The sequence below is a fragment of the Schistocerca piceifrons genome, chromosome 9 (genome assembly GCF_021461385.2).
Source record: "Schistocerca piceifrons isolate TAMUIC-IGC-003096 chromosome 9, iqSchPice1.1, whole genome shotgun sequence".
Classification (NCBI taxonomy): Eukaryota; Metazoa; Arthropoda; class Insecta; order Orthoptera; family Acrididae; genus Schistocerca; species Schistocerca piceifrons.
Window position 1 is genome coordinate 95,250,071 of NC_060146.1, and position 23,679 is coordinate 95,273,749.

At 42.4% G+C, this 23,679-nt stretch overlaps 1 protein-coding gene across 1 annotated transcript in view; it reads right to left on the reverse strand.

Moving 5' to 3' along the window:
- Nucleotides 1-23,679, reverse strand: part of LOC124716956 (BTB/POZ domain-containing protein 9) — a 125,597-nt gene that overhangs the window by 26,517 nt on the left and 75,401 nt on the right. Inside the window, exons 7-8 of the mRNA XM_047243550.1 lie at nucleotides 7,940-8,169; nucleotides 552-741 (exon numbers count right to left, since the gene is read on the reverse strand). Of these exons, the coding sequence (XP_047099506.1) occupies nucleotides 552-741; nucleotides 7,940-8,169 (420 nt within the window). The remainder of the gene's footprint in view (nucleotides 1-551; nucleotides 742-7,939; nucleotides 8,170-23,679) is intronic.

Here is a 23,679-nt window from a genome sequence, read left to right on the forward strand (position 1 = left end):
TTTGCTATTCTTTGATACATTTTCTAATAGTAATCAATATGCTTTTACTCTCAAAAACAGAAGTAAATTAACATATAATAAGACAAATTATAATAAATTCTGACAAAAATATAAGAAAACATTTACAATTCAGTATCGACAAATACGGTAAAAAAATAACATCTCCCAGATCCATTACACTATTACATAGTGAACAGTAGCCTCCAGTTCAAAGAATCAGACCACAGTCATGTTTACAACTATGAGCACCTCTCCAGGCCTGTTCAGGTGACAAGTGACAATGTAACATATTCATTTATACGTAATTGTAAGTAACAGTTCATTTCATTTCTGATTTAGTTGCGTAATATTATACTCTCTCCCTTTTTCTTTCCTTTTTAAATGGATCATATGAGGATGACTTCGTAAAAAGCCAAAACCAGTAGTGATACCGTTCTATGAACTGAAGCTGCAGAAATGCATAGCGATTATTCAGAAGTTTGCTGTTCTATTCAGATTACTACCAATCATGTTTTGCTTTTCAAAATGCACGAATTACACAAGACACGAACCTCATAGACGAAATCATGTAGGGCTGACCGAGTTGGACAACTATGGCACCGCTGCCCAGCTGGTGACAGGTGTAGCCTGAGTCCCAGTCATATGTCCTCGTGTCCCCGTTCAGGAGGGCATTGCGACTCCGACTCACACCTTCGATTACCGATGCGCTCTTTTCTATGGTTGCCACATTCTCTTTTGGAGCTGCAAAGAAGAGAAGTAAAAGATCTGAATAACAATAAGAGCTTGCTGGAAGAAAACACACACACACACACACACACACACACACACACACACACACACACACAGGTAGTGTAAGAGATAGACAATCAGGTGACGCTACAAGTTTGCCAATGACAATCTCCTGAACTTATAAACTTGGTTGCCACACATATTTGGCCTCCCCCTCCCCATGTCAAGATTTAGGTGGTTCTGGTTAGGTTTCTTAAAATCTTGGTTGCCCCAAATATTTCATTGTTTTTTCACAATGTCATGATTTCTGAGATGGTGGTTAGCCAGCTAACTGCACTGGAAAAGTAGAGTTCAATTGCATGCACTTTTACGAAGAACCACCTCTACTCTCAACCCCTTTCCACATGGGTCACACACCTGTAGCAGACCCAAGTGCAAGACCTGTCCCATACAACACATCTTACCCCAGTCCTGTCACGTGCTTATCCTACGCTAGTAGAGGTGGGATGCCGTCTCATCGTATACCAGTTCTTCAGCAATTCCTGTACAGCGTATTATGTGGGCATGACCACCAACCACCTGTCCACCTGAATGAATGGCTACTGCCATGGCGCTGCTGAAAGCAGAGTTGACCACTCAGTGACAGAACGTGCTGCTAAGCACAGCATGTCCTGTTTCAGTGCCTGCTTCACACCCCGTGCCATCTGGATCCTTCCCTCTCCAATAGCAGTTTCTCTGAAGTACAAAGATGGGAGTTGTCCTTGCAACACATCCTCTGATCCCGTAATCTTCCTGGCCTCAATCTCCACTAGCCCCCTGCCCACACTGATCTCAACACCCCTGCCCTGTAACCATAATGTTACTCCTCCTCCATCTATGTACACTCCTCCCCATACTCATACTCACACTACTCCTCCATTCCATGCCCCCCTCTCTATCTACTCCTCCATGTCATTGTGCATTGTGTGCTGCACAAAACTTCCAATGCCTGCAGTCATAACAAGCTCACTACTGTCACGTCCCTATCCCACTCACCTGACTTGTTTTCCTCCCATTGGAACACAGCCAGGAAGAATAACTCCACTTGCTATAATAGCAATCTTAACATAAAACGTTTCTCTCTTTCTACTCTCTTTTACATACGTAATAAATATACAACACATAAATGAAATATTCTGCTTCTTCAAGCTGCATTTTTCCAGAGTCTTATTATCCAGTGCTGGCTGTTACCCATGGCTGTACTCACATAGCAGTAGTTTTGTTATGAGCGGTCATCAGTAAGCAAGCTAGTAACTTGTAAATATTTGGGTATATAGGGGTCAATGTACAGATATATGGCCAATGTACTGATATATAATGAATGTGTGTATTATATTACTGTATGCGCAATCAAACAGGACTTTTGTAAAATTATACAGAAAACTTCTCTTACTTATTAATGACAGTTTTAAAATAAATAAAGACCTGCTCCATTTTTATGCCTATTACAAAAACTAAAACACAGAGTGTTTGAAAAAGGACTTTTACAACTTTGAAAATTAATATAAATCATAGTACCTACAGATGTGATTGTAGTATCAATTTGTTGGGAAATACATCAAGTTCTGTCTCGTGTAGCTCGCTAGTGCCAAATCGCACCGTAAGGAGCACTAGCGGCAGTTGTGTTAAAGATGGCTGTTTTCACTGGACCGGAGCATGTTAGCTGTGCGTTTTCGTCTGAAGAATCAAAGTCAGTAACAACAGTTCACTGTAATTTCCGTACCGAGTATCCTAAAAAACTTCCTAGTAGGCCTACAATTTACGAGTGGCATAAATGTTTTGTAAAAATGGGGTGCTCAGTGAGAAACTATCAGGTCGTCAAAGCACATGTGACATCGTCGTCTAGCAAGTTTTGTCAACAGCCCTGCAAAATCGACCCGGTGTGCATCTCATGACCTGCAAACCCAACATACGACTGTTTGGCATGTGTTGAGAAACAGTTTGCATTTGACACCATATGGATTGACAATTGTACAAGCAATAAAAGACACCAATAAAATTGCTCACAAGGATTTCTGCACGGGCATGTTAAATTGATTACATGAGGAACATTTCTTGGACAAAATCATCTTTTCTGACAAGTCGACTTTTCACTTAAGTGGCAAGGTTAACATACGTAACTGTAGGATTTGGGGCAGTGAAAATCCACATCAAACATTGCAACATGTTCCTGATATCCCTAAACTGACCTTTTTGTACACTGACAACGAACAAAGTGTACAGCCCTTTTTTTCAGTGAGAGAACCATTAACGGGATAGTGTATCTGGATGTGTTACAACAATTTTTGATACAACAGGTAGACGAGGATGCCAAAGAACAAAATGCTTACTTCATGCAAGATGGTGCACCACTCCACTACCGGCTGACATCTGGGATTTTCTCAGAGACCACTTTCCAGGTCAATAGATTGGCCATGATACACCAATCGCATGGTCCCCATGTTCCCCAGACCTGACACCATTTTTTTTTTTTTTTTTTTTTTTTTTTTTTTTTTTTTTTTTTTTTTTGGATTCATCAAGGACATCGTGTTTGCACCTCCTGTGCCAGCTTACCTACCTGAACTTAAGAGCAAGAATTTATGCCACCACTGAGCAAGTTACACCTGCAATGCTACAGTGAGTTTGGGAAGAAACTGACTTTTGATGGGATGTGTGCAGGATAACCAACCTAAGCCGCATACAACATCTTTAGTTTAAGATAAAAAAAAACTTAAAACAAAACAAAAAAAAAACTGTGTGCTTCCCTACAAAATAACACTAAATCCAGCTCTATATCTCCTTTCAATAAATTTATATGAATTTTTAAAGTTGTGAAGTCCTTTTTGAAACACACTGTATAAGACTGAAAATCACAAAATATCTACTACCTAACACAAAATTGATGTCTGTTTCAAGGAATCTAGTTTGGCACTAAAGCAGTATGCGCACCTCATAAAATTATTAAATAGTGCTACACGTATAAAGAAAAAAATAATAATTTGCAGGTCAGTGCAGCACAATTTTTATAATATCTGTAGGCAGAAAAACATCAGCTGCCTTCATGTGTCTGCCTGTAAGGATAAGCTCAGCTCCTCAACTGCCCCAACACACAATGCAGCATACGCAGCACAATGCAGCACTGCTGCTGAGCAGTGCATGCAGAATAAAATAGCACGAGTGTGCATCTATGCGCCACACTACTGAAGTAGCTAAACAATGCCCAACATGTACATCATGCAACAAACTTAATGTTTTGTAACATGGCTTATGTTCAATGATTTTTTAAATTTAACCTATATTCTTTATGAGGATTCAAGTTATCTCCACACCAAATTTCATCAAAAAGGGTTCAATGGTTTAGTTCTCAAGACATAGCAGACACAGTTACTTTCACATTTGTAATATTAGTAAGGGATTCGTATGGTTTGCAGGCTGCACATAACAGCATGAAGAGTTTAATTACAGAAATATTAAAAATTGAGAATTCCTGAAAACCACATGCACTTAAAAATTCAAATTCATTAATAAGCATTTGCTTTAAGACTGACGTATGTTATTTGAAAGCCTTTGGTTTCTTCTTTGCAACAAAGATCTTTTCTGGAAGCTGCATTTCAGAAGTTATCAGTATTTAAAACCACCTTAAGAATTTTATACTGTTGAATTCTCAAAATGCAATCCTTTCGAAAATCCAGTGTCCTTGTATTGGAACCCTGGTTCTTTTTTCTACCAGAAATGTATGATTTCAACAAGTTAAAGAAACAATTCAATTAGTAATTGAGTTTACACAAAATTCTTGCTGAACTTTGATAAACCCCAGTGATGAAAGCGAACGCCCAAAATTAAGCTACATGTAATACAGGATGACAACTACGTGAAATAAAATAATCATACGTTCTGTATGGTTTGTGATAGGACCTTCAAACTGCACAGCTGGCCACGGGGCATTATGAGCATCAGTATCCGCATGCACGGTTTGGTTTAGTGATGAAGCCCACTTCCCTCTGGATGGGTTTGTCAATATGCAAAATTGGTGCATTTGGGGGAATGATATTACGCATTTCGTGATAGAAAAGCCTCTTCACCCTCAATGAGTGACTGACTGGTGTGCAATGTCCTCAATTGGCCACCATATTCTCCGATTCTGAACAGGTGTCTTCTTTTTGTGGGAATAAATTAAGATGTACAGGAATAACTCCAAAAACAATTGCCAAGCTGAAAAAAGCCATTCAGGATGTCATTGACAACATCGCTGCTCCGACACTTCAGCCGGTCATGCAGAATTTCTGCTATTCATTTGCGCCACATCATCGCCAATGATGGTAGGCATATTGAACATGCCGTAACTTAAACTGAGTATCTATAGTGACATTTACATGTTTAATGAAGTGTCTGCGTGCCATAGTTTGTAACTAATTTACTTTTTTTCATACAGCCCAATAACGTCACTCTGCAAAAATCTTCATTCTCTAAAACACACACACACACACACACACACACACACACACACACACACACACACACACACACACACACGTAAGGGTCAATCCTCCTTTTATGCCAATATTTAAAATGTGATAAGTTTGTATTAAGGCAATTTGTAAAAATGTTATTACATGTCTTTAAATAGGTGTTGTAGCCAATGCCAGAGTCAGTCTGCCTCCAGCATTCAAAGAGTGCAGTCACTATTTTAGTCAGTCAACGACGAGGAATTACCGAGAAACATGCATTTAGATAGTTGCCACAGAGTCATGGGCTTATATAGTCACTGTGTTACGCAATGAGTAATTTCCTTAATAGCAATCTACAACTGAACATTCACAGAGTAAAAACACTGTATTATTGCCACTTTTTAAATTATGTTTCATTCATTGAAGTCTAGGTCACCTACTGACCTGTTGCATTACAAGAAAGGTCATTATACAGGGTTTTTATCAACTATAGATGCAAACGAAAGGGACATGTAAGGGGATAATTAAACAAGCAAATAATCCTAATAATCAAGGGTACAAATACGGATGGTTTCCCCAACACGACATATTATGCCTCCGTACATGAAGAAAGTCTGAGAGGATCCAGAATTACAGATATGTACTAGAGAACAAACACATTAAACAGGTATTCCACATGGTTACCATTTACATGAAGGCAGGATTCAGCACACCTCCTCATCAATGACCTTACATGTTCAAAAATCCCAGAGGCACTGACAATGATCGCAATGTGTTCTCTCAGTTCATTGACAACAGGGATGAAATATAACCAAAGCTTTTAATATCCAATGGATTCAAGATGGAGGACCTGGGAGGCTACAATACTGATGAGTCATGACATACTCCTAAGGTTGAAATGTTATGTACTAGTACTTAGGTATCCATAATCACAAAAAAATCAAACGAAGCTGACTTATCACTCTGTAATTTACACCTCGCTCGTATTGTTTTGAAATAAACACTGGCATGACTGTACTTGTGAGTATCGTATTGGGGAAACCATTGGTTTCTGGACCTATATTTAATAGGATTATTTCCTTGTCTCATTATCCTCTATTTACCCCTTTTATTTGCACCTATGATAGTCAAACACCCTCCCCCCCTCCCCCTCCCCACAAGTGTACGACTGATCACCATTTATTTGGATATTGTAGATAAACGTGTGTCTCCAAGCTGGTCATAGGTTGTGTTCCTAAACTGAACAGCATAGAGACAGAAGTGATGACACTTTCTGCAGGACCTGACCATCATTTTGCAGGACAATGCTCAAGCACATACAGTGCAAGCTGTTACTGATTTGTTTGACCGATGGGGCAGCTAAGTGCTATACTATCTACTGCACTCCCCTGACTTAAGCCCTCTTAAGTTCAACTCTACTCATAAACTGAAGGAAACACTTCACAACATTCGCTTCAGAACTGCTACAAATTCGTCAGGCGATAGACCATGCCACCTGAACTGTCAACACCACTGGCACTGCTAAGAGTATCCTACAACTTCCACATCGTTGGCAACGGGTTATACATAATGCTGGTAACTACTTTGAAGGTCAGTAAAACTTTGAAACACGTATCTACTTTATACAAGCTGTAAATAAATTGTTGCCACTATTTAAGTTCCAACCCTCGTATATGTCACCTTAGATTTCAAGAAGAAAATAATAATTCCAATACCAAAAAAGGTAAGTGCTGATGGGTGTATTTTTCACCATCAGCTTAACACAACAGAGACAGAAATTTCAACACAAATTATCTACAGAAGAATGGAATAACTGGTAGGAGCCAACCTGGGGAGTGATCAGTATGGGGTTCCAGAGAAATGTAAGAACATGCGCTATATCAATTGTCCCCATACCTTACCTTAAAAGACAGGTTGCAGAAGCACAAACCAACGTAGCATTCGTAGTTTTCTCTAAAACATTTGACAATACTGACTTGACTACACTATTACTAATTCTGAGGTTATTAGGAATAAAACACGGAGAGTGAAAGTTATCTGCAGCTTGTACAAGTTCAAATGGCTCTGAGCACTATGCAACTTAACTTCTGAGGTCATCAGTCGCCTAGAACTTAGAACTAATTAAACCTAACTAACCTAAAGACATCACACATATCCATGCCCGAGGCAGGATTCGAACCTGCGACTGTAGCGGTCGCTCAGCTCCAGACTGTAGCGCCTAGAACCGCACGGCCACTCCGGCCGGCGCTCGTACAGGAACCAGACTGCAGTTGTGTCACACAGGGGGCAATCGTTGAGAAAGGAGTGGAATAGTACTGTAGCAAATCCACATTCTATTCAATCTGTACACAGCAGAGCGCAGTGAAAGAATTGGAGGATTTTGGCATACAACCTTTCATCAAAGTGAAACTTGGTCGTCAAGGCAGTGACTCTAACAGATGAGAGAAGAGAGATTGCAGAAAAGGACTAAAGGATGGGCTAGATTGATAGAATACATCCTGAGCTGCCAAGGAATAGTACTTTTGTAATGGAAGGAAGTGCAGGGGGTAAAAAATGCAGAGGGAGAAAGCGACAAATACAGTAAGCACATTCAGATGTAGATTGCAGTAATGCAACAACAATAAAAAGATACAAACACTAACTGTTCACAGACTTATTAAAGTAAATTGTAATAACACAATCACCACTGCTTAGGACGATTGCCATATGATCAAAGCACTGCAGCACGTATCTGTTCAACTCACCAACAAGTCCATCCAGAAGTGGTGGCATGGATGCGGTATACATTGCCTCAAAGCTCACTACGTGGAACACCTTGTTGACGGTATTGTTGGTTCCCACGACCCTGATGTATCGCACCACTCGCGGCTCGAAGTACAGCCATTGCCAGGAGCGGCAGTAGTAGCGGGTGTGGTCAATTACACGGACCCAGTCCAGCTGATCCATGGATACTTCAATGTAGTACGAGTAGGACCTGCAATAGGCAGAATGGTTACATTAGGGACAATAATTTCTACAACTCAAGCACAAAATTTTACTTACCATTACACAGAAAAAAGTAATTCTGGCAATGACTATTATGCAAATCTGTTACTATAGTTTATTTTTTTTCCACAAGTTTAAAAAGCAATACCAAGTTTGGCTTAACCTACAGTGCACTCTGGAGGTAGTACTTAAAAGTGAAGTGTGAACAATGTTGTTAACGCAATAGCAGAAACTAAAGTTATGATGTGCCACAGAAACTACTAGTATAACAAAATTCACACACACACACACACACACACACACACACACACACACACACGTTTGAAGATTTTTTTTGTTTTTTTTGTTTATTTTGGTTTTTTAGGGCACAAAACTGCTATGGTCATTAGTGCCCGGTCTGTGACTTAGGAAACGGTAAAAAACGAAAATGGAAGGCAGCAGCAATGGGAACGAAACTCAAAAAATTGGAGAAACTAAAAACAGGAGGAAAGCTTAAAAATCCACTACAGAAAGGGGTTGGTTGTCCCCAAAAAGAGCTTCAAATGACTGACGTCATCTCACTGGCACTAATGAACTCGAGAACGCGATCGGCCGAGCGCGTGTCATCTGCTAAAATGGACGATATATCAGGCGACAGCTGTAGACGGGCGCGCAACGGAGTACAATAGGGGCACTCAATTAAAAGGTGTCTTACTGTCCACAGCTGAGAGCAGTGGGGACAGAGTGGGGGAGGATCGCCGCTTAAAAGATGTCGATGGCTAAAAAGACAGTGCCCTATCCGGAGTCTAGTTAAAATTACCTCCTCCTGACGACGCGTTCAGGAGGAAGAGGTCCAAGCACAGGGAAGAGCTTTCACGTCCCGCAATTTATTATGGGGAAGTGTCGACCAATGCGCGTGCCATAAAAGAACAACACGACGACATAAAATGCTCCGTAGATCGCCGAAGAGAATCGATCGAATAGCTGGCCGAAGAAGAGAGACTGCAGCCTTGGCCGCTATATCGGCCGCCTCATTGCCACAGATACCAACGTGTCCTGTGAGCCAGAGGAACGCCACAGAGACGCCCCCCAAATGGAGCAAGTGCAGGCAGTCCTGAATCCGGTGGACCAGAGGGTGGATAGGGTACAGAGCTTGGAGACTGAGGAGAGAGCTGAGAGAATCTGAACAGATAACATACTGTATCCGCTGATGGCGGCGGATGTAGTGGACAGCCTGGAGAACAGCGTAAAGCTCCGCAGTATAAACCGAACACTGGTCGGGAAGCCGAAATCGATTTGGGGTGTCGCCAACAGTATAGGCACTCCCTACACCTAACGATGTTTTCGAGCCATCAGTGTAAATAAATGTGGCTTCCTTCATTTGTGCACATAGAGCAGCAAATGCTCAACGATAAACAAGTGAAGGGGTACCATCATTGGGGAAATGACAAAGGTCACGGAGCAGGCAGATCCGGGGACTGAGCCAAGGCAGTGCTGTGCCCCAAGTTGTCAAGAAGGTTTTAGGAAAGCGGAAGGAAAGAGAATGGCGCAGTTGACGGAAGCGGACTCCCGGTGGTAGTAGGGAGGAAGGGCGGCCGGCATTCCCTACATCCAAGGAGGCGTCGAAAAAAATGTAATGGGCTGGATTAGCAGGCATGGAAGACAGATGGCTAGCATAACGACTCAGAAGGACAGCTCGCCGATTGGACAGCGGAGGTTCAGCAGTCTCAGCATAGAGGCTTTCCACAGGGTTGGTGTAAAAAGCTCCAGACACTAAACGTAATCCACAGTGGTGGATAGAGTAGAGACGCCGAAGAATAGACGGCCGAGCAGAGGAGTAAACTATGCTTCCATAGTCCAATTTCGAGCGCACTAAGGTGCGATAGAGGCGGAGAAGGACCACTTGGTCCGCTCCCCAGGAGGTACCATTCAGGACACGGAGGGTGTTGAGGGATCGTAGACAGCGAGCCGAAAGATAGGAAATGTAAGAGGACCAGCACAGTTTTCTGTCAAACATAAGACCCTAGAATTTAGCGATGTCCGAAAACGGAAGGTTGACAGGTCCTAGATGTAAGGAGGGTGGAAGAAACTCCTTACGTCGCCAAAAATTAACACAAACGGTCTTTCTGGGAGAAGAACGGAAGCCGGTTTCGATGCTCCAAGAGTGGAGGCGATCGAGACAGCCTTGAAGACGTCGTTCAAGAAGGCTGGTCCGTTGAGAGCTGTAGTAGATCGCAAAATCGTTCACAAAGAGGGAGCCCGAGACATCAGGAAGGAGACAATCCATAATCGGATTTATGGCAATGGCAAACAGTACAACACTCAGCACGGAGCCCTGGGGTACCCCGTTTTCTTAGGAGAAAGTACGGGAGAGAGTGGTGTTCACCCGCACTCTAAATGTGCGCTCTGCCATAAATTCGTGAAGAAAAAGGGGCAGCCGACCTCGAAAGCCCCAAGAGAACAGTGTGCGGAGGATGCCTGTCCTCCAACAGGTATGGTATGCTCTCTCCAGATCAAAAAATATTGCTACTGTTTGGCGTTTCTGAAGAAAATTGTTCACGATATAAGTGGAGAGAGCAACAAGATGGTCAACTGCAGAACGATGCTTTCGGAAACCGCATTGGGCAGGTGTTAAAAGACTGCAGGACTCCAGCCACCAATCTAAACGGCAATTCACCATACGCTCCAAAACCTTACGTACACTACTCGTGAGAGAAATGGGGCGATAGCTAGAGGGGAGATGTTTTTCCTTTCCAGGTTTCGGAACAGGAACGACGATAGCTTCCCGCCATCGTCTGGGAAAAGTACTATCGGTCCAAATTCGATTATAAAGGCGAAGGAGGTAACGCAGACTATGGTATGATAAATGCAACAACATTGGGATGTGGATACCATCTGGTCCTGGGGCGGAGGAGCGAGAAGAAGAGAGTGCATGTTGGAGTTCCTGCATGGAGAAAACAGAATTGTAGCTTTCGCGATTTTGAGAGGAGAAAGCAAGAGGTCGCACTTCCGCTGCATGTTTCTTCGGGAGAAACGCTGGCGGGTAATTTGAAGAGCTTGAAATCTCAGCAAAGTGTTGACCCAATGAGTTTGAAATTGCGACGGGGTCCACTAATGTATCATCCGCGACAGTGAGCCCAGAGACTGGGGAGAAACTGGGCGCGCCTGAGAACCGTCGAACCCGACTCCAAACTTCCCGAGGAGGGAGTGAAGGTGTTAAATGAGCTATTAAAGAATTTCCAGCTTTCCTTCTTGCTATCGCGGATGACGTGACGGCATCGCGCTCAGAACTGCTTATAGCGGATACAGTTGTCCGAAGTAGGATGGTGGCGGAAAACGCGAAGAGCACGTCACTGCTCACGTATTGCGTCACGGCACGCCGCATTCCACCAAGGAACTGTGGGGGCGCCGGGGCAATGCGAAGGTGCGTGGTATTGAACGGTCCACAGCTGTAAGAATAACGTCTGTAATATGTGTGACCTCATCGTCGACGCTAGGAAAGTGACGGTCATCGAATGTCGCTAGAGACGAAAAAAGTGTCCAATCGGCTTCGCCAAACTTCCAGTGTCGTGGGCGCATATATGGCTGTTGAGGCTGCAGTCTAAGGACACATGGAAAGTGGTCACTTGAGTGTGTATCATCAAGGGCGAACCATTCGAAGCGCCGAGCTAGCGGAACAGTACCGACCGAAAGGTCCAAATGAGAGAAATGTGTCGTGGAGGCAGACAAGAATGTAGGGCCCCAGTGTTGAGGCAAACTAGATCCGCTTGGTGGAAGACGTCTAGCAATAGTGAGCCACGCAGGCAAGGATGTGGAGATCCCCAAAGTGGGTGGTGGGTATTGAAGTCCCCAACCAGCAAATAGGGGGGTGGAAGCTGACAAAGATGAAGGAGATCAGCTCGTGCCATTGGTATGGACGATGGAATGTATACAGTACAAAGAGAAAAGGTATATACAGAAAGGGAAAGACGGACAGCGACAGCTTGGAAGGAAGTGTTTAAGGGGATTGGGTGATAATGGAGAGTATCATGGAGAAGAATCATGGGTCTTCCATGTGCTGGAGTGCCTTCAACAGAGGGGAGATCAAATCGGACGGACTGAAAATGGGGGAGAACAAAGCGGTCATGACAGAAGATGACCGGCGAGTAGGATCGTAAGAGGATTGACAATTCATCCCAATTGGCTCGAAGGCCACAGATATTCCAGTGGACAATGGACATAGGGTGAACAGAAAATGGAGGAATGTGACCAAGGTCGCTGTCAACTCAATGACTGCTCAGAGCTTGCGACCGACAGCATGGAATGGCATTCAGCCGAAGGCAGAAGATCCTGATCCATAGGTTGGTCAGGAGCAGCTCCTGCCACCAGCAATCGGCCGGTTGATCGGCCGCCAGCAGTGCGCCTCGGCGACACAGAAGACGGCCGAGGGCGATTACCGCCAAGTGGTGCTATAGATGAGACACGCCTTGGCGGAGAAGGAGATGAACTGGGTTTCTTACTAGCCTTCTTGGAAACATGATGTTTAGATGAAGGAGGAACCGATGGTTGTGAAGATGGGGTACGTAAAAAATCTTCACGAGTATGCTCTTTTTTCGAAGTCTTGGTGTCTGACTTTTGGGCTCGAGATTTAGCAGAACCCGCTGAAGGGTGAGCCATAGAGTGGGCAGGCGAAAGTGGGGAGGTTGAACGGGCGATCTTTGCGCTGGCCGATCTGACGACCGTGGAACTAAAGGTAAGGTCACAAGTCTGCGTGGTCGCCTCCTTTGTTGGCCGAGGAGAGGCAAGGACAGTGCTGTATTTTCTTGTCTGAGGCACGGTGGGCTGTCGACTGGTGAATAATTTTCGAGCAGCAAAGGTCGACACCTATTCCTTCACTCTGATTTCCTGAATAAGCTTTTCATCTTTAAAAATGGGGCAATCTCGAGAAGAAGCAGCGTGGTCACCCATACAGTTGATGCAACGAGGGGATGGAGGTGGACAAGCACCCTCATGGGCATCCTTGCCACACTTAACACATTTGGCCGGATTGGAACAGGACTGGCTGGTGTGATTGAACCGCTGACACCGATAGCAGCGCATAGGGTTTGGGATGTAAGGGCGAACGGAAATTATCTCATAGCCTGCTTTGATTTTCGATGGGAGTTGAACTTTGTCAAATGTCAAGAAGACAGTACGGGTTGGAATGATGTTCGTGTCAACCCTTTTCTTGACTATGAACAGCCGTTACGCCCTGGTCAGACAGGTAGTGTTCGATTTCCTCATTGGACAATCCATCGAGGGAGCGTGTATAAACGACCCCACGTGATGAATTTAAAGTATGGTGTGGTTCCACCCGGACAGGGAAGGTGTGTAGCAGTGAAGGACGCAGCAATTTTTGTGCCTGGAGGGCACTGACTGCTTCTAACAACAAGGTGCCATTTTGTAATCTGGAACAAGACTTTACAGGACCTGCAATTGCGTCAACACCTTCCTGAAAATGAAAGGGTTGACCGTGGAGAAGTCGTGACCTTCGTCAGACCGAGAAACAACAAGGAACTGTGGCAACGATGGAAGGACTATCTGTGGCTGAGACTCATTGAACTTACGCTTGTGAGCTGACATAGTAGAAGATGAGGAAACCATTGCGAAAGTATCCCCCATGATTACCAGCGTCTCTGATGGCGCGCTCCTTCCTTGTTGGGGCCCTCTGTGAGGGCACTCCCACCTTAGGTGATTGTTCACACCTCAGTTCACACCTCCCGACAAACGGACGGAGGGACCAATCGGCACTTTTGGAAGGTATCAGCTCAGGTAATCACCCCTCCCTGGGCCTGGCCATTACCAGGGGGTACGTATGTATCCTATCTGTCTACCCGGGGCGGGGAATTACGCGTTACCCCGTCACCGGCTATGCATGTAAATGCGTGGGTCGGCCTTCAGACATGCACAGGGAGGAAAAAAGAGGAAGGGTAAGGAAAGGAGAGAGGTCTCAAACGCCGCAGCGGAGAAAAGGGCAAAGAGAAGAGGTAAGGAAAAGAGAAGAACAAGGGAAGGACGAAGACTTGCAACCGGAGAAAGCAAAGAATTTGTTACAGTTTCGAGTGTCCGTCTCTGGACATAGGCACAAAACATACTCCCAGAGGGGGAGAAAGGGAAGGAAACAGGCGGAGGTGGGGGGGGGGGGGGGGGGGCGAATATGGGGGATGGGGAAGGATGCGGAAAGGGAAGGTATGCAGCCCGGAAAGGAAGGAAGGCCACATTAGCTCGGGGTCCCGTGCTCGCTACGCATGTATCCACAAAAGAGTTGTGGACCCCCTGGGGGGCGTTTGAAGATTAACAGGTATTTTCATCAGAAGATAGAAACAGGAAAAACATGTAGGCAGTTGCAGAAGAGGACCAGATCATTCAGAACTCAATTAAACAGACCCATCACACGAAGTGGATTCTGTGTGATCCACTTACACCTAGGTATTTGTACAACAACTTAATTCTGTCTCGCTGTTTGTGTAGTCGAACTTTTTTTTATGTTAGTGCAGCAAATAACACTAGTTTATTTTAATTAGCTGTATGTACCACAAATCATATACAGAAACAACCATTACTTCAGGGTACCAAATTCAAATACGCAATTCGCTAGTTCATTCCACGTCAATTTAACCAGGGGCTCCAGCTCAGTGTCTCAGATTTGGCTGAAATGTAGCACACCAATGCTACAATGTATGGAACTCTTATTTACGAAGTATTAGATTCACCTGAGAATTAGTTCCAGAATTATAGCTTGCTAGGTGTTGCAATCTGTAAAATTAAATACACATTTGGCAATCAAATCTTCACAGCCAGCCTCAGGGCTTTATGATTTAGGAACTGTTCCTCACAGTCCACTCGAATTTTTAACACCTAGTTGCCCTCCACTTAGGGAACACTCAGAGTCTCAGAACACCATCATTTTCATAATGAAAAATAAAAATGTCATTAAAAATTTAACTTTTGTGTGTGTGTGTGTGTGTGTGTGTGTGTGTGTGTGTGTGTGTGTGTGCGCGCGCGCGCACACACTCCACTTTTAAGTACCACCTCCAGAGTGCACTGTAGGTTAAACCAAACTTGGTTTTAAACGTGTGGAAAAAAAATTAAACTATAGTAACAGATTTGCATAATAGTCATTGCCAGAGTTACTTTTTTCTGTGTAATGGTAAAGCGCATAATGAAAACTACACACCCTATTTTCCTATGTAATCTCCATCCCATTCACTGGCTTTCGTCCAGTACCAAACAAGGGCGTGTATGCTGTATTAATACCAATTCTTGTCTGGTGACGGAGCCAGTGTTTCACTGTGTGTATCACCTCATCCTCAAAATGTCTTCCGCAAATAGCATCCTTTAATGACAAATGACATCAGCAGCTCGCTGCAACATGTCATGTGTGACAGCCGTGGATGGTCTCCCCAAACACTGAAATTCATGGAGCTCTGCCGAAGTGCCTTCTGATGACCTCACCCTCTGTGCCCAGCGACTAATTGTACTTCTGTCATCAGCAGTTGCTCCATAGACTTTGCAGAAGTGTTTGTGGATATTCCCCATAGTTCCTTTCTCTGCAGTGAGAAATTCACATGATGGAAACTTGGCGCACTCACTCAGGAAAATTCAAGTAATACATACGTAATGTTTCACATTCACAGCATTGCTGCTGGCTGAGAAAAAAATGTGGTACACTACTTTCTGGACAACCCTCATAGTAACCCTTATGTGGGCTAAACACACACACAACAAATCATGTCCAGCTCTTTCACACATACTGAGTTACACGCACAGGAAAACACAAAAAATTTAAAAATCAGTGGAAAATGTGTATTTTCAAAGTGTTGCAGCACAAAAGGGACAAGTGATATCCACACCAACTTTCACACACTGCATAAATAGACTGTAATGTAAAATGTCTGAAAGTTTCATCATGTTATTGCACGGCATTTGTGTACAACAAAATCTGATAGCTTTATTTAGTGATGTGACCACTGATCTTAAACTCTTCTGCCTCCTCTTCTCTCCTCCCCCACTGTTTAATTACTAAGCAACAACTTATAGATAGATTAACACAACCTCTCACTAACATTTAATGCATATTAACTGCCAGAAACCAGTTGCTTGTGCTTGGAGCAGAAGTTTTCCTATGCTGTATCTACTGTACTCATGCACATCGAGTGGCAAATTGTACCATCCTCCCGACACAATTGTAGAAACTTTAACTGTCGTAAGAGTATGGTCTAAAGGAATCCAAAACATCTCTCAAATGTGGCCCAGTGAAATGATCTTGCTGGTGCCATGAAGTTCATTAACACATCACCTTCAGCATCGCAGCACTCTGCGACACATCGTAAGTAACATTTGTCGTCATAAACAACAACATAGCAACCTGGTTGTTCATCTGCACATTGTCAGAGTCCACCAGATAAAATTGATGTTGGCTCCTGGTGCCTGCAATAATTTTAACATGTTCAGTCTGCCTTTTAGACTATCTTCAACAGATGTCACCTCATCTTTCAAAACATAAAATGATCGTATGCCACAAGTATTTTTCTGTCCCCAGGTAATTAAATGAAGAGGTGTCAGGATGCGGTCTTCTGTAGGGTGCTGCAGACTAGCTTGTAATGCCCTGCGCTTAATGGTAGCGCCAATCCTGTCGCACATGTTTTTGCCATGACTTCTTGTGAAAAAATTCCATACTGCATAAATCTGAAAATCATGTAACGTATCCTAAATTTTTGATATTTTTACAATTTTTGTACTAACTAGCTGCCCCATCACTGAAGTATTTTGCAGCACGTATGCTTGCTTTTAACATATGCCATTACAGTGAGCACAAATTGCAAGTTGTTGAAGAGTTACTAGGCTGTTGTCCCAATGGCATCCTTGATTAGCATCTTGCACTATTGATGCATAATTTTCAGGGAAGTCCAGTATTACTAAAATTTCTTCTTATTTCAAATGATCCTTACGGAATTGGAGACATGCAGATTGCACTGTTGCTGTGGTCAGTTTGTTTTTTCACAACACAGTACAACAAACTCCTCCACTGTACTGAGCTTTGTTCCAAGAGCTGTGCATTCCGTTTGTGTTCATTGTTTATAATTAGTAAATTTAAAATCACCCATAATGAACTCATCACACAGTTTATTATTCATGTGTTACTTTGCCTCATCTGCACACTTTTCACACCTGTGCATCATACATGGGCAGGAAGTAATGCCACAACTAGTGGTTTCTTTTCATCTTCGTAATCCAGACCAGAATCCTTTATAGCAGTAAACATCAACTTAGCATTTTGATGGGCTCCACATAAACAGATATTGTGTGTGCTCCTTGCACTTACCATTTTGGCTGAAGACTGAAAAAAGATGATAAACTCACTTTGGCATTAGGATACTTTTGCTCAAATTCTACACATATTTAAGAAATGTTACATAGCAACAGCCTCATTTCACATCTGCACACATACCTTTCCCATTTTTACCATAACATATTCATTCTTGCCAGGCATTATTCTGCTGTAGTCACCATTTTTGTAAAACTTTGATATTAGCACCTTTATTTTTCAACTCAATTGTTTACCCTGAGCCAGTCAAAGTTCTGGAAGGACTCCTTGGGTTGCTTTGACTTTCCTGGTTTGCTTTACTATATACATAGAAACACTGAATTCCTTTGCAGTATGCTCAATAGAATGAACGGTACAAGAGCAAGAATAGCTACTTTTCTCTGGTGTGTGGATACCACACATTTTTCTTTCAAATTGTGCAACATTTTGTCCAGATTGTAGCATTTCTGGTATGATTTTTGTTCCTTTGGAACAGATAGTTCTTCCTCTTCCACCATTAGTGTGTCATTTTGAGTTTCCTTTTCCCAATTCTCTATGTCTTCATGGAAGACATACCGAGAGCAGTCACTGAAGAATTAACTGCTCAGCCACTGTGGCTGAAGGTGGCTGATACTCGTCATCACTAACATGTACATTAACAGAATATCCTTCACTTTTTAGCAGTGTCACACACATTTTTTTGTCCTCATTTCATATTAAATCCTGTGCAGGGTTTCACAGTAAGTCCTGTGCACTGATTCACTTTCAATACTGATTTTATATCAACTTCTCAAAGGCTACACCTCACTGTCTTCTTATCGATCCAAAATTGGTCAAAACAACTTCCTTGTAGGAAAGAAAACTTATCCAGAAAGACTTCCATATGATGATAAACACCGGCGTTTCACGAAACTGTACTTCTCGTGCCCTCAGTGTGACCAGCCTGAACTAGAACCTTGAAAGCATGAGCAACCTGTGACGCTCACTTGTCTCCTTTCTTCTTCCTGCCAGGCAACGGTTCATCTTGCTCCTGAACACATACATTGTTTAACTTTCAGTTGCCAAATGATTTCCAACACTTGCTGCAGCTATGAGTGAAACATGAACTGAATCTCATCAGATAAGGGAGACCATAGCTGTCGGTATCATCTCTCTGAATTGCTAAATCATATTAAAAGAAATGAAACCACCACATACATCTGTCAGTTTTCATTGTACATGAATGCCTTGGAATAACATGTCAAAATGTTGTGACGTTGCATTGTGGTCTACTCATGCAGCGTATGAAATTTGGCCTTTAATATCACTTGTCCCTTTCATGCTACAACACTGAAATATCAGGCGTACTAGAAAAAGTATTATCCTCTACCCGAGCGGATTATATTTGTCATGGTGGGCACCTACAATATGTATTTTTTCACAAGTCACATTTTTAATCACATTGACATTTTTTATTTTCCCTCAGAAACATGTTGTTGGTGCTTTCACATATTGTGTGTGTGCCCTAAATAGTTGTCACTTAGTGGTAAAAATTTCACTGGACTCTGAGGAATAGTTCCAAAGTTATTAAGCCCTAAAGTTGGCTCTGGAGATTGACTGCCAAATGTGTATTGGGTTTGCAAAGTCACACCACCTTCTTTCGCAAGCTGCAAGTCTGGAACTAATTCTTAGGGGAATCTAATACTTCATATATGAGGTTTCCACCCATGGTAGCATTGGTGTGCTAAATATCAGCCAGATCCAAGACTATGAGCTGGAACATATTCTCAAACTGGTTCAATTGATATGAAATGACCCTGCTTTCTCCTACCCTGTACAGAACTTTCATTTACATAATTAATACTATTTGTCTACCTGGATTTACCCCAGGCAAACAGAAGAAGATCTGTATGACACAGATGACTGAAGCAAAACAGTATGCGAAAAACTGGATGAAGGACGTTGCAAAATTGAGACAGACATACAAAATGAAACTACTTTGTGCCTTGTAAAACAGTATAGGTGCAACATTCTGTTGTGCTTCACCTCATAAAATGCATAGTTCTGCAAAGCAATGAGGAATTAGGCCAGAATCAACATCACCAATCAAAGGGCTACTTCAAAAACATGTGAGCAGACGGCATTTCCTGATGTGAGCGAAAGAAAGGCATAAAATGTCACCAAACCAAGCACAGAATGCCACTATCAATGGTGTTTTATTTCAATAAAATGAAATGCATTTTGTGACAAGAATTTTCTTGTGGTTGGAAAGACAGATTTAAAATACCTTCAATAGTGTAATAAACCGGTGAAGATCTGGAGATGGCATTTAGAGGCTGTGGCTGTAATATAATGAAGAGCCAAAGATACTGGTACACCTGCCTTGTATGATGCTGGCTCCCGCAACAATTCAAACATGCCACAATATGTATGGCATTGACTCAACTAATGTCTGAAGTAGTGTTGGAGGGAATTGACATCACGAATCCTGCAGGGCTGTCCATAAATACGTGAAAGTACAAGGGGGTGGAGATCTCTTCTGAACAGGCATCCGAGATATGCACAATAATGTTCATGTCTAGGGAGTTTGGTGGCCAGCGGAAGTGTCTAAACTCAGAAGAGTGTTCCTGGAGCCACTCTAACAATTCTGGACGTGTTGAGTGCTGCATAGTCCTGCTGAAATTGCCCAAGTCCGTCAGAATGCACAACGGACATGAATGGATGCAGGCGATCAGACAGGATGTTAATGTACTTGACACCTGTCAGTCGTATCTACACGTATCAGGGGTCCCATATCACTCCAACTGCACACGCCCCACACCATTAAGAACCTCCACTAGCTGGAACAGGCCCCTGCTGACACGCAGGATCCATGGATTCATGCGGTTGTCTCCATACCCATACACGTCCATCAGCTCGATACAATTTGAAATGAGATTCATCTGACCAGGCAACATGTTTTCAGTCATCAACAGTTTAGTGTCGGCGTTGACACGCCCAGGCGAGCCGTAAAGCTTCGTGTCGTGCAGTCATCAAAGGTACACGAGTGGGCCTTCAGCTCCAAAAGCCCATACTAATGATGTCTCATTGAACAGTTCACACGCTGGCCCTTATTGATGGCCCAGTATTGAAACCCACAGCAATTTCCGAGAAGGTTGCAATTCTGTCATGTTGAACGACTATTCAGTCGTCGTTGGTCCCATTCTTGCAGGATCTTTTTCTGGCTGCAGCAATGTCTGAGGTTTGATGTTTTACCAGATTCCTGACATTCACAGTGCAGTCGTGGAATAGTCTTATGGAAAAATCCCCAGTTCATCGCTACCTCCGAGATGCTGTGTCCCATTGCTCGGACTTCGACTATAACACCGCGTTCAAACTCACTTAAATCTTGATAACACCTGCCATTGTAGCAGCAGTAACCAATCTAACAACTGTGCCAGTCACCTTGTTGTCTTATACAGGCGTTGCCAACCGCAGCGCCATCTTCTGCCTGTTTACATATCTCTGTATTTGAATACGCCTACCCATACCAGTTTCTTTGGTGCTGCAGTGTAAATAATCAGTTATACATCATTAACAGTTGCTGTGGCTCTCCAGGACAATAATTCTGCCCATGAACTGGGCAAGCGTCTCTTTAATTTCTTGTAATTGTGTATGCTACAATCATTCCTCATACTACCATTGTCAATTACATTTTTATACAGAGGTTAGTGTGTCCACGTGCAAGTTAATGGTCTCCATGTTTTAACCCTTTCACTGCGCATTTATTCTCAGCGGCTCCTGCCCTGTGCGCGTTATTTTCACCCGGTGCGTATATATATGTGACTGTAGCAGTCTACCGGTATTATTGAGATAAAAATGAGACACAAAATCCAGTATTGTCCGTGTAAATTGTTTCCTTTTTTTTTTTTTTTTTTTTAAATCTTTGTTCAGAAAGTTATTTTGTTCAAAAAAGGTACAAATACAAAACATATTACATTAGTAATACTTCAAAGTGTGATATCTCTCTAAACAAAAATTCAAACATAAAGGCACATTACATCTTAAACAAAAGTATCTTGTGTCACTTCGTTTATCATGTTTTGCACATACAATACACCTTCTCTGGGCGGCCTTCTTCTTTGAAGTTCCCAGGATTAGAGAGATAAAGTGGTGCTCGGTTAGGCATAAGGGATTGTCACCATCAGCCGATATCCTTCCACGATGTCCCTCTGTTTGCAGTTGGTGGTGAATCTCTAGGATCTCCTTGATAAGTTTCTGTTGAAAATCAGATACTGAAATATTTCGACCTGTTTGAGTTTTATATAATGCACACGTATTGAGCAGAGACAGATCCACCAAATGAAAAAATACTTTTTTTATACCATTTCACAGTTTTTCGTACACATTCTACTGAACTTAGCATCATGTCGCTCCTGTCGACGGCCCCCATATTTTCAGTGTAGCTTACGAAGCAAGCTGGTTTTGTTTCTGGTTCATTCGTGGTTCTGTCAATTTTGTCAGTCACTGTAATTTAGCTTGTATGACGAGTTGAAAGCATCCTCACTTCCCGCTTGTCCTGCCAATTCAGAGCAAGAAGTTTACCTGTTGACAAACTCGATCTCGCCTTTTCTAAGTTTAGCCTTTGTGGTTTGTTCTCACAGCTCCACAGGCATTAATCACTCTGTCATGCAAATAAGAAAATAACGTTGGGCTAGTGTACCAATTGTCAACACACAATGTGTGACCTTTACCAAGGTAACGTTCAAGCAAAGTGAGGACAACGCTTCCAGGTATTCCAACATTTACACCAAAGTCAGTTTCTTTTTTTACGTCTGTTGCTGCACCCACATAAATAATAAACTCAAGAATATAACCTGTTTCACAATCACATAACACAAAAAATTTTACACCAAATCTGTGGCGTTTGGAAGGAATGTACTGCTTGAAGAAGACACGACCTTTGAAGAGAACTAAACTTTCGTCAATGCACAAATTTTTAAAAGGATAGAAAGCACCTGGAAATACTTTTCTTAAGTGATCCACAATTCGATATAATTTCCAGATTTTGTCATCTCCAGGGTCCTTACTATTATTAGCAAAATGTAACATTCTAAGTAACAGAAGATATTTATCTCTCGGCATGATTTCTGCAAACAATGGAGTAGACAGTAACTGATCATTGGTCCAATAACTGTTTATTTCATTTTTTCTCACTTGAGCCATCAGAAAATTTACAGCAAGGAAACAGTAAACTTCATCACTGTTTGTCTTTGCAACGTCGCAGTATTGATTTTTCACTGGCATCATTGCAAAGGTGTTCATAATATAAATTACATTGCTCAGCTATGTAGCTAACAATTTCTTGGCTAAAAAAAAACTTGGAAGTAGTCGTATACAGTACATAAATAATCTAATTTGACGATTTTGCAACTGGAACCATTGTTTTCGAAATTATACACTTTACGGTCCAAATCAGAGTCTTTCCCTCTAAAATCAACTGTTTTGTGTATCTTAGGAGATTTTTCAGGCATACGCTCAGGCTCTTCTTTGGAATCGGAGAAAGAATTGACGATAACATCAAAATCTGGATCTGCATTTACTGGTTCAACGTATGTTGGTCCACAAATATTTTTTTATATTTGTGGTGACAGATTTATCTACCAGCTCGTCATCGTCATTATCTGTTTACCCATAACAACTGGATTGGGCATAATGATGTCCTCATTGTCACTTTGGTTTAGAATACTCAGCACCTCAACATCTCTAAATGGACGGTAACGTCACATCATTTTATTCGGTAATGCGGAAACAGTCGCACACAAACTAGATAATATAGCGATACGAATGAACTCAGCAGAAAGAGAATTCAGCATTCAATAGTCGTTCAGGTATTTCCCAGTATTCCAACAATTAAACTGCATACTTGCGCAACAATTACATCCGACTTGCTAGCCCGATTGTCAGCGTTATACGTAACTATACGACTGTGGCAGGGAACTGCTGTAAGTATTTTTTTTATAGCAAATAGTATATATACATCTGGAGCACTGAAATAATTAGCATATATTTACGTCTGCAGCAGTGAAACTGTTGAAGAATGGTTTACACGATTGACCAGCTCCACTCGCTGTACTAACCTTTAATGCCTCTCTTTGATTTTGAAGCACCCCAGAAATGCTGCAGAATTTCCTCAAATTAGGAATTCCTCAAATGTACATTGAAATACGCATGGCA